General features: G+C 39.6%; 1 protein-coding gene across 3 annotated transcripts in view; it reads left to right on the top strand.

Annotated features, from left to right (window-relative positions):
* BTLA (B and T lymphocyte associated) overlaps positions 1-11956 on the top strand; it is a 31475-nt gene extending 19519 nt beyond the window's left edge. For 2 of the 3 annotated variants that reach the window (XM_019797611.2, XM_019797608.2), the window contains 4 exons: positions 3722-3757; positions 4923-5063; positions 6548-6594; positions 9602-11956. In XM_019797611.2, the coding sequence (XP_019653170.1) occupies positions 3722-3757; positions 4923-5063; positions 6548-6594; positions 9602-9877 (500 nt within the window). In that variant the 3' untranslated portion in view covers positions 9878-11956. The remainder of the gene's footprint in view (positions 1-3721; positions 3758-4922; positions 5064-6547; positions 6595-9601) is intronic. The other variant, XM_019797610.2, reaches the window with a different exon arrangement.
* The last annotated feature ends 270 nt before the right edge of the window (positions 11957-12226 follow it).

Raw genomic sequence — 12226 nt, 5'->3', positions numbered from 1 at the left:
GAATGAGGTACTGATATATGTTACAAATAGATGAACTTCAAAAACATTATGCTAATTAAAAGAAGCCAGACACAAAAGATTACTATTGTATGACTGTTTATATGAAATACCAGAAGAGAAAAATCCATAGAGATAGAAAGTAATTAATGGTTACCAGGAACTGGCATAAAGGGATAATGGGGAGTAACCACTTAATGTGTATGGAATTTCCTTTGGGGATAACGAAAATGTTCTGAAACTAGATAGTGGTGATGGTTGCACAACTGTGAATGTCTTAAATACCACTGAATTGTATGCTGTCAATGATTAAAATAGTAATAGTTATGTTAATATGTATTTTACCAAGATAAAAAAAATACTTGGGGGCGCCTGGGTGGCACAGCAGTTGGGCATCTGCCTTCGGCTCAGGGCGTGATCCCGGCGTTATGGGATCGAGCCCCACATCAGGCTCCTCTGCTATGAGCCTGCTTCTTCCTCTCCCACTCCGCCTGCTTGTGTTCCCTCTCTCGCTGGCTGTCTCTATCTCTGTCAAATAAATAAATAAAATCTTTAAAAAAAAATACTTGGATCAAAGAATATCACCGTTTAATTAAAAGAAATGAAATGGAGCTGGTTTTGTGGCCCATAAACTGACCTTGAAGATTACTGCAAAAGAGAAGTTTCAAAGAGCTTTGGTGCACTGGCAGCATGTCTGAAATCTACATGCAGACTTAGGCAGTTACTTCTGTGGACACGATTCATTTGAATGCACACTTTGGAGTCAGTCTTTTAACTTCCTTAAGGTAGCCCAATGAAGGAATCCATTTCAATCCCTTTAAAATCTTTTAAATCACTTTAAGACCTCTGAAAGCAGCCTAGTAAGGGGATGCACAGTATTCTAGAGCTAGCTGCAACACTCTATTATGAAACCTGGAAGTGTAGAAGGGATTTATGGCAGAGTTATCTGCTTTTGCAAATGTGGGGTCAAAACCAAAGCTAATTGCCAGCAACTGTCTGCACACTGGCTTATAAACCGCTTTGGAACAGCAGCTGTGTCTTAAACATCTTTGCTTCTCTACAAATAGAAGGCATAGTGTATAGCACATGGTAGGTGCTGAATAAATATTTCTTTATAATTCTTAAATGAATTAAATGACAAAATCTATGCAAAGTGAAACAATTGCCTTTAACAACCTGGAGAAGCTTATATTGAAGATTACGGAAAGAATGCTCTCTGGAGAAAATTGCACTATTAATTCACATGATGAGATATTGAATTTTTAAAGAAGTATTAATTTTGTAACTGGCAAAATAAATGATAAAAATGAGCCAAACTTGCAAAACATTACTCCCAGGATATTAATCATATGATGAAATATACAACAATTGAACATTACTAGATTATTTATATAATGTAAGTTAATATAATGTATAATAAAAATTAAATGCAGTGGCATTGAGTTCACATTCCTTGAAAAAGCTGCCTTCTTGTGTAATTCTCTCTTCCTTCATGGGAGCCAATCCCCTTCTGTACAAGAGGAAGTAATTTAACCAGTGTCAGGGTCAAGCCAATAATGACTTCTGACATGGAAGTGTCCCAGGGGTATTACTGTGTCTCCTCTGCCCCATATTGGGGTCATTCCACGGCAACTACAGATGGTTGCACAGTTTGTGAAGTGTGTAAAAGTGCCTGTTCTAAGAATTAAGTTGGGGCTAAAATTAGGATCAATAATCTGTCTCCCTTGGGGAGGAGGGGCCTGAGAGAAGAAAGGCAAGAGAGGCAGCTTCTCCCTTGATACCTGTGATCCCTGTGCCCTGGGGGGATGCATTTGTTAGGATCATACTGGAAATGAAAGATAATGATGGAGTGGTGAGAGGAAAAACAACACAGGAGACATGAAGGGCCTTTTAAATTTCCCTTTGGAGATTTCTAGTCTCCGAATTTCGTACCCTCCTACCTTTCTTATCACTTCGTGAATTCATGCTCCTGACCAGGGGGATTCCCCAAGACTTTGCTTTGGCCTTCTGCTCTTGTCTGTCAGCAACCTTCAGTCTGGGATTGCCTCCCTCCTATAGCTTCATGAGCATCTCAAACCTCCCTTATCTTCCTTCCAAATATTCCAATCAACCATATGGACTCTGTGTCTTTAGTATTTCCTATTTTGGTCCATTTCAGCCAAATATCTTCCTAATACACTTAATTTGCCTAATAAATTTCTCCCATCATGCCACTCCTCTACTGAGTCTTTGGCAGAGCATCCTCAGTGCTTCCAATGCTGGGCTCGCATTTAACCAGCATTCAAGGCCTTCCACAGTCCATCCCCACCCGCCTTTCTGGATTGTTTCCGGAGTCCAGTTTGAGTCTCTGCTCTAACCCAAACAGCCCTACCTGCCATCACATGTCTTCACCATGCTCCTCTCACCATTCATAGGGCATCCATTCATCTGCCTTCACCTACCACAATTCTGCCCTTCCTGTCAAGCCCAGCTCATTACCCAAGTTCTTAATGAAGCCTTCCAGGGTTCACCCTAGGCAAAGTGATTTATCTTTTCTAGCATATTTCAAGCCATTTAAGTTCTGTGCCTCTCATTTATCAGACATTTCCTTGTACTTTAGTAATGAGTGGAAATGTTCTTTATCCCATGAAGAATTATAATGTCCTGGGAAGCAGAAACTGTGTCATATTTTTCTGGGTCATCCTTGCTTCCTTCGCAAAGGCCAAATTAATTATTTCAGAATTGGCTTTGAACTGGGTATGAAGTGGTGAAAACAAACATAATAGGGAAAGAGTCAAAGAAAAATCCCTTTCCTTCTGTACCTGGGAATTCTCAGTGAACTGAGTACTGAAGGAGAAAAATATACTCTGAAATTATGTTTAAGGATGATGCTTTTCATAAAAACAATGTGGAGGTATGATAAAAAATATTTCATTTTCTCCCCTTGAAATATCTTTTTTAGGGGCTATTGGGAATTTTCCTGTTTTTGTATCTGACTCTCTTTCCTTTTTATGTTCAAGTTAAGAATTGGTCCATGGCAAAAAAAAGAATTGGTCCATGTAAGAACAGGGCTGTGACAGAGTCAGGGCTTGGATGCTATTGGGAAAGAAACATTCTCCCAGAATGAAGAAAAATGCTTTGCAAAGCAAAGCGCCAGGAGAAAAGTTGACAGAGCTGGGAAACAGTCACTGGAATGTACGTTGGCTGCAACTCCATCCTCCCCAACTTGCCCTTGGTCAGTCCCTGATTAGGAACTTCACAAGGGCAGGTCGTCTTCCTCTCAGCAGAAAAGCAGGGGTGTTATTAGTGGGCAGGAAGTGAGAGGCACCATCTGTTTCACAATGATAGTCAGCATGTCATCAGAAGCATCCTTTCCTTGTGGCTGTCCACACTCACTTGCAGCACCTGCTGAATGAACGTCCTGTTTTTCCAAGCCAGAAGGTGTCATACAGGCTGTATTCTATCCTTATACTTAAGTAATGGGAAAGACGGAATCAAAGCAGACAAAGTTTGTGTTGTATTTACAGTCTTTCTTCAAGCCTCAAAATAAACCCAGAGACTTATTTTGTGACCATGATCTTGAGGTGATGATTTGCAAATTGTCCAAATTCCTTTGAGCTGGGTTACTGGATTCTGTTAGTGGGCAAATATAGGAGTCCTCTCAGAAATTAGCTCTGACTTTAGACACACCTGAGTATTATTTTTACAACCAATTTCACTTCTTTATCTTGATTTTCTATTTCAGAATGGACTAGAAATAATTCAGAATACCCTCTGATAAGTAAGTATCAAACTAGTCCAATAAAATTAAGCAAACTAGATTATTTGGTGGTTGGAAAAATAATAAAAGTTGGATTTTCCTAACTGAGTGGATTTGCTTGTATTAGGTTATCTATGTGGGAACTTTCGTCCCTGTTTCTATCCATACCCTTCCCCCAGACAGCTGTGTCTGTCATCGTTGGTAATGACTTGGCTGCTGTCCTAACCCAAGCAGCAGCTGCAGCGTAAACAATGCCACCTTTGTTACCAGTCTGAATTACCTAACCGCTGTTTGCCCAGCCTCAATAGTCCTGACCACCTTTACCTCAAACTAAGCACATGCGGAAGCAAACAGATAATGAGGTTATTATTTAGAAATAAAAATTTCCTGCATAAAAAATTTAACATATATACAAAATTAATGATGTGTGATGCATTCTGATATTTTTCTATTCAGCTGCGATTGTTTCTAATGTTTTTTGTGATCTATTAAATTGTTTCATGACTCGTCAGTGAGTTGCAACCTACCACGGGCAAACAGAATTTAAGGCATGTTAACATTGATCATAGCAATGAGCACTGGCTGTATGCCCAGCAAAGCGTATTTGGTGATAACAAAGGTATCTTGAGATAAGAAGAGTACTTAGTATTTGGAGGTCCCAACGAGTTATGAGACAACAAAAAGCCTTTGTGTTAAAGGAACTGGAATTTAGTATCAGAAACACGTTGGCTTGAGTCCCAACTGCAACTCACTAGCTATCTGACCTTGGCCAAACCTTGGAACAATAATGCTTTTATCAAGGCATGAAACTGGATAAAAATAATGGCTTCCTTACTTTCCTTTAAGGGTGAATATGAGAGTTAAGTAAGACCGTGTCAATGAAAGAGTTAGGTGAAGTGCTTGCTGAGAGCTGCTATGGGTATTGTTTTAGAGGGGATTAACCCTAGCAGAATAAAAAATTCTTACAAAAAAATGAATTATAACCCAGAGCCACCCACATATGCTCATCAATAAAGCAAGAGGTGGGTGAGAACACTGAGGCCCAGTGTTCTTGGGGAAGGCTTCTGGAAGAGAAAGAGAAGCATTAGCTGGAAATCTCTTTCATTTAAGTTGTAACAGTGCAGAAGTTATTACCGATCCTATTATATCTCCAACTTCCTGTCTTTAACATTGACTTGCATTTCAGATACAACCGGTGCCTCAGGACCACCCTCCACAGAAGGGACGGATGAAAGACAATGGATGCTTTATAGTTTGCTTCCTTTGGGGGCATTGCTTCTGCTCATTACCTGTTTCTACCTATTCTGCTGCCTTAGAAGGCACCAAGGTGGGTTCCATCTTCCATCTGCTGCTATGTGCCACCCATTTGAGGTTCAGTTACTAGAGCTGATTAATTTTTAGTTGGTTCCTGTTGTTTTCTTTCCCAATATTCTGCATGGAACCACGGATAATTATTTCCTCAGGGACAACTCATCCTTCCACCAAAAAGACAGACGAATTAATTCAGGTCCCTTCCTGTCATGGTGAGGCACGGTCACCACAGCACCATGCTCCAGGCAGGGGTTGTGATAAGGAGGGCACATGGCTGGGACTTACCCATTCTCCTTGTGTCAATCTTAAGTTTACAAGACAAGCAGCTCTTCTAAACTTTAAGGGTATTGAGAGGGAGGATGAAATAATCTCTCAGGTCAACATGTCTGATTTGAATTAGTCTCATTCTCTTTTTCACAATCATACCACATCATGCCAATCATACACACCCTTATCTAAACGAAGATCAAATGTCCCCAAAGGAAAGTCCTATGTCTGTATTTTCTGATACCATCACAAACACATCACCCAAAAATAATGCACTTGAAAAATGTGGGTTTGGCTAGGATGGGAGAGGTATGACATCTTAGAGGCAATTTCTTTCTGCTTTTCTAAGAATCCATTCAGAGTCATGAACAGACACTTAGTCACAGTAAGAGAGAGATGTGTGGAGGATTCTGATGTAGCTCTAATCTGAAACGCCCCAGCTCTCTCTCTCTCTTTATTGTTCCCTCTCTGCCATCTCCTCCCACCCTTTGCCACACTGGCAGCCGCAGTGTAGCTACAGAAATGAAGCTAGACAGAGCATCCTTTATTTCTGCCACAAGAGGAATCTTTGTCTGGACAAAAGTACTTCTGGTGTTTTGTGGTAAGGACTTCCGGAGCCCAGAACCTTCTCAGAATACGGAGGGAATCCTCTGTAACCCCAACTTCACATCTGCAACTCCAAGACTCTTTCCATAGTCCCTCCCCAGCTTTCACCATCTTTCTTGAGGCTGCTTCAGAAAACTTTAGAAAAAGAGGTAGGGATAAATCCTTTGACCTACCACATCTGGAGTGAACTGGGCCATTGGAGATCCTGGCCCATGTAGGTGAGGGGACAGCAGTGTGTCTGACATCGAGTGTAGACTATCCCCAGAACAAGGATTTCCAGTGTGTTTAGAGTGACGTACTCGAACCTGCCCCTCCTTCTTGGACATGCCGTAGGGCTCTCTGGAGTGAGAAGCAAAGAACCAGTGAACAAAATGAGCAGCGTGAATGCACACAAACTGAGGTGTATGTGCCTTGCTGATCACAGCAAATAAGCCCAAACTAATAATAACACTGCCACTGGCATGCAGGTGGGGACACATCCCACCTCTGCTCTAGACACTGCAGATTCCAGAACCCATACTCTTACAGGGAATTGGGGAAGAATTTTGTGTTGTTTTTTACCCTTCTTGGTTTCTTATTTTTTATTTCTTATTATTTTTATTTCTTATTTTTCTTTTTTGATTCCAGCAGAACAAAAGAAGCCTTCTGATACAGCAGGAAGGGAAATTAACCTGGTATGTTCTATGTATCTGTTAAAACAAATGCGCTCTATGTTCTACCATGTTCATCTTAATATATTATTTTAAATTTAATAAGGCTATGTAACACTCACCCTGTGCCAGGAACTGTCCAAATGCTCTCTATGTATCGACTTGCTTTAAAAAAATTGTGTTTATTTTACATTTACCTCCATCTGCAGCAAAGATTCTTCAGGATTAACAAGACTCACAATAAGTGGCCTTTTGGAAGGGCATGAGTGGCCATGTAGACCCAAAGTAGAAAAGTCAGAGACTGGATTATAGAAACTTGGCTCTGCTCTTGCCCTATTATGTAACTTCAGGCTATTCATTTATTCTTACAAAAAATACCTTAAAGTCTTTCTGGAAGAGAATTAAGAGTTAATGAAAGAATGAACCGTAAATTATCTCATAAAATAATGTGTGATTTCTTCCTAGATTACTCGCAGATAAAGAAGCCTGACCAGAAGTCTAGTTATTATGCGAAAGTCTTTCATAATGTGTGCGGGCTCATCAAGGAAGAGACCTCCCAGGCAAAGCCTGGGCATTTCGGAGGCAGAGCCAAGTTTTCTTACAAGTCCTTGGAGTATAGACTTAGAATTTTTCATTTGGGTTCAATGTCGTGTAAATATCGGAACTCAAAAGAAAAGGAGCAAAATGAGGCAATACATTTCTGAAAACATTTTATGAAGTTCTTTAGTTAAAAGCAAATAGTCATAAATGAGGTACAGCAAAGGAACTTGTGTGTGTGTGTGCATGTTTCAGGGTGGAAGGGTAGATAAAGACATAGTAAACTTCTCAAAAGTTCCAGAAGTGCCAAAGGCAGATATAGCCAATAATTTTACATGTAATACTAAATGACACTCAGCATCCCCCAACAGGTTGCCCATTTTTAAATCAAACCAAGTGCATTCAATTTTTAAACTTGTATGAAGTTTTTAGTAAGTAGCAGTACGCAACATTGTGTTGCGTGCTAACGTTTTGTTTCCTCAAGTAGGAAAATTCTCTTAAATGTCATTTTCTTTCTTCCTGTAGTGAACACCAATGAACTGCATTCTGTTACAATCAGGACTGAGATCTATGAAACCATTTAAAATGATAATCTAAATAGTTTGTTTGAGTTAAGCCCAGTTTGGTTAAAATGTCGTATTTCTTCCTGTGTAGGCTGGACAAATTATTTATAAGCTGAAGTTGAATTCAAGAAGGATTCTGTGTGTGTGTAATTATTCGGGAATTTTGTTTTAAGATGTCTGTGTCTTTCACATGAATTCAGAGCTTTGTGCTATTTGAGTTGGCCAACACTTCAGAAATTAAAGTGATGTCATATTAGATCCTTGAGACTAAAGGTTTCTTAGGAAGGGACTTACATTAGAACCAGTGGAATAGAAATCCAAAAGAGTGGGGCACCTGGGTGGCTGAGTCGTTGAGCATCTGCCTGCGGCTCAGGGCATGACCTCAAGGTCCTGGGATCGAGCCCCACGTCGGGCTTCTTGCTCTGCTGGGAAGCCTGCTTCTTCCTCTCCCACTCCCCCTGCTTGTATTTCTTCTCTTGCTGGCTGTCTCTCTCTCTGTCAAATAAATAAATAAAATCTTAAAAAAAAAAAAAGAAATCCAAAGGAGAGAAAGGAACTGGTAAAAACATGGCAGGTACATATGAAAGACAAGGTTCTCGTCTTAATCCGTAATGGTCCATGGAGGGTAAACGTACTTGATTACTAAAAAACACCCAGCTGTGTATTTTTTTAAGTGCTTTGTAAACTGTAAAATGCCATACAAATATAGAGTAGGAGCGCTGCTTTGGTGTTTGTCATCTCTATCGACCATAGTATGGCACACCAGCTTGTGGCATCTACCCCTTTGCTGAGGTGCCACAGGGTATGGTCAGCCACAGAGCACCATGTTTTCTTTAGCCTCATTCATTTTAATTAAGTTTTCCATGGAAACCAGCCATCTTTTGGGAAGAGAGCCAGGTAATTGAGTTGACAGACATATATATTGTAAAAGCACAACAAGGATCTTGTTGATATATTGAGGATTTATGGCTATTTATTAGGTCATGTGACAATTTTCTTCTTCAGTGCTTCTCTGGAGACTAACCAGGCTTCTTCGAGTGGAGGTTGGGGCACTTTTCAGCTGAGCCAAGAGACTGGGAAGGGTAAAGTGATTCCTGCTTCGTTCAATCATTCAGTCTTAATGTTATTTCCTAGGCAGCCCACCTCATTGGAGGGAAGCGGGATACTCAGCAGCTAATGCTTAGCTTCTCGGGATAGGGCCAGACATGCACTTGTGGTAGAATTCTGCCAAGGAGGAGTAGGAGATACACTACTTCATATATAAAATGGGGACGACAAAGGACCTGACAAGGCATGTAGACTGTCAAAGACTGCGGACTTGATGCCTTCAAGGAGTTAGGCCAAACTTCAAGAATATAAATTGACTGACAAAACTGGTATATACAAATTGAAATAACAACTCTTAGCATTCAGATGGTATCTTCATTTTTACCAGGTAAGTGTTTTGTATAGCTAGAAGTGTTCTGTGACTTCAAAAGTGACTAATAAAGGGGCGCCTGGGTGGCACAGCGGTTAAGCGTCTGCCTTCGGCTCAGGGCGTGATCCCGGCGTTATGGGATCGAGCCCCACATCGGGCTCCTCTGCTGTGAGCCTGCTTCTTCCTCTCCCACTCCCTCTGCTTGTGTTCCCTCTCTCGCTGGCTGTCTCTATCTCTGTCAAATAAATAAATAAAATCTTTAAAAAAAAAAAAAAAAAGTGACTAATAAAAAAGCACAAAATAACTACTTGGGAGGAACATAGTGGTCCTAAGCCTTTCATCTTTTAACAAGTAAGAATCTGCTAAAGATGTAGGTGTCAGCAGCAAATGTGAGGAAGAGTAAATTATTTCTGTTGGTGTATTGATTCAATTTAGCATATACTCATAGTTTGCTAACTGTATGCACTATCACATCCTTAGGTGATAGATAAAACAATCTTTTTTTCTCTTATAGGTTGATATTCCCCAGCCCTTTAGGCGTGAGCAAACTGAAGTGGGAACCAGGCAAAATCCCCAAACCCTGCCATCAGAAACTAGTACTTATGATAATGAGCCCTGGTTCAGGGTCCAGGAAGAGTCTGAAGTTTATTCTAACCCATGTCTGGAGGAAAACAAGCAGAGCGTTGTTTATGCCTCCCTGAACCATTCTGTCATTGGAATAAACCCAAGACAAGCAAGGAATGTGAAAGAAGCACCTACAGAATATGCAGCCATATGTGTGAGGAGTTAAATTCGGTCTTAACCTCCAACCAGTGGTCACTGAATGATCAGCATGTCAACACCATTATCTGAGTCCAACAAAATGTCAAATTATATTTTTCGACCTGAGAAGCTTCACTTCAAGGACGTTCATGTTGGTGCTTGGGTCTTTAGGGTCCATAGGACAAATAACTAAAATTTCTCCCAAAAAATTGTGAGGGAACTTTTTTATATTATAGCCTTGAACAACAGCACAAAAAGCCTTGCCTCCAAAACTGACTAGTATTATCAGTTGAGGGTAGTAGAACATTTAAACTTAGCTACATTTTACCCAATGTACAAAGTTCGTGTGTTTTTTGGAGGATAAGAGACACATGCAGGCAAGAGAGATTTGTGTTATCTGGATTAGTTCACTACACTCTCCTGACAAAGAAAGAATGTTCCAATTTGACTAACGAACCATCAACCAAGTAATGATAGTATGTTTATTTCTGGCCATTCTTCCATGATGAGAAATTTTCCTGTCAATCTCATACTGGGGTTTCTTAAATGTAAAGAAGAAATCATTTTAGACTTGATATAAGAAAAGAGTGGAAAGACTAAATGGTGCAATAAAGATGTTGAACACACCAACTAATGCAGAGTAGGTGTTCCTCATCCCGACAAATGGTTTTATGTACCCTTAGCAGTGTAAGTAAGTGAGTGAGTAACACTGCTAAGCCAACGTAGGTAGGGATGGAGCTATTAATGTGTGGTGCATTTATAAACAAAGTTGATAATCACAACAAAGTTGTGATTCGGTGTTTGGGTCACATGGACTAATGTATATAAATGTGACGTAATGCTGCTAAATTAAAATACTTGGGGGTGTCTAAATAACCATAAAAATCAGTGAAAATAAGTATCATCCAGCAAGTGCAGATTGATAACTTAAACTGCCTCATGGTTGACCTGAGAGCAAATGAAAAGCACAGTTAATGGAATAGAGAAAAGTCTGGAATATTTAATTGGCCAGTTCGGATCACCGTACTTTCATTAAGCACATCTGTATCTTGCTGCTCTTCTTACTAAGGAATCAGGGCAAATCATATATAACGAAGTGGTACGGCTTCATAACAATTCGTTTTAATGTGCTGTAGTTGCAGCCACTTGAGTACAGCAAGAGCAGATGGTTTCAGAGTTTCTGAATTTCCAGAGTACTTGAGTCTAATTATTTCAAAAATAGCCTACAACTTTATTCAACAGCTTGAGGCTATTAGGATTCTCAGGTGCTGCTGCTAAATAAAGCAGTACACCTCATACCAAGTGGACAGCAAAGGTTGGGATCCATTTGAACAAATAGGTGAGCTGCTGCACAAATGAATGTGTGTGTGTGTGTGTGTGTGTATAAAAGGAAGACTGGGTGACTTACAGAAATGGTAACGAGAGAAACTGACAAAATTGACATTCCATTTCAGTTTCCTAAAAAGTTCAGAATACTAGAGCAAATGGATCATTAAAGAAAATGTATGAAAATAACGTTTGAAATTAGGAAGTATGTATCCCATAAAATTTTTTATCCCATAAAGATAAAACTAGGATTTTGTGGTGGAGCTTTTCTTCTGTAACAACACTGGCATTAAGATTTTGCCCCTTAGATTGGGATTGTGGGTATTGCTTTAGAGTCACTGTTATCAAGCCAGCGCGATAGCACCGTACCTGGAATTTTGAGCAACTGGTTCTAGGTAGGCTCTTTCAGCCAAGCTGCATTTATAAGCAACTATATACAAAAGATATATTAGAATAACTGTCTGTGGTATTCTTAAATATAGAAACAGGAAGTATGGGGAGGATACATTTAGCTGCCCTTATCAGATAAACACACAGCTGAACAGTTCCTTCATAATTTTCTTAAATTTAAGCAACAAAATATTTCTGTCTATTGTTTAGGATATTCTTAGCATGTCTTATAGTAAAGATAATGTTGATAATGATTTCACCTCTACAAATGATTTATTCTTACATTTGTACCATGCTGCCAAAATTCCAAATCACTCATGTTTTTACTGCTTCTTAATAAACGGTGTCAGAATTATATAGGTATTTCCCAAATAAATCTATTTCAGTATTATTTGCATGGCTTATTTCATTAATAATAAGGTAATGAATAGTAAAGTTATTAAAACTTATTTGGAATCAACTTGGTATTGGCTTTTGTACTAAAAAAATGTGAAGACATGAAGTAGAAAAGTGATTCTCAAGCCTTATGGTACTTAAAAACAGCCTCAAGAACTTGATAAACTGCAGATTACCAACTCCTAGCACTAAGAAATTCTCGTTCAGAAGATCCAGAATATATGCTCTACAATCTTCACCATTGAAAGACACCCCAGATTATTTA

Source organism: Ailuropoda melanoleuca, chromosome 1 (genome assembly GCF_002007445.2).
Source record: "Ailuropoda melanoleuca isolate Jingjing chromosome 1, ASM200744v2, whole genome shotgun sequence".
NCBI classification, from domain to species: Eukaryota; Metazoa; Chordata; class Mammalia; order Carnivora; family Ursidae; genus Ailuropoda; species Ailuropoda melanoleuca.
Note: the sequence above shows the minus strand (reverse complement) of the source record. Positions and strands in the feature narration are given on the sequence as shown.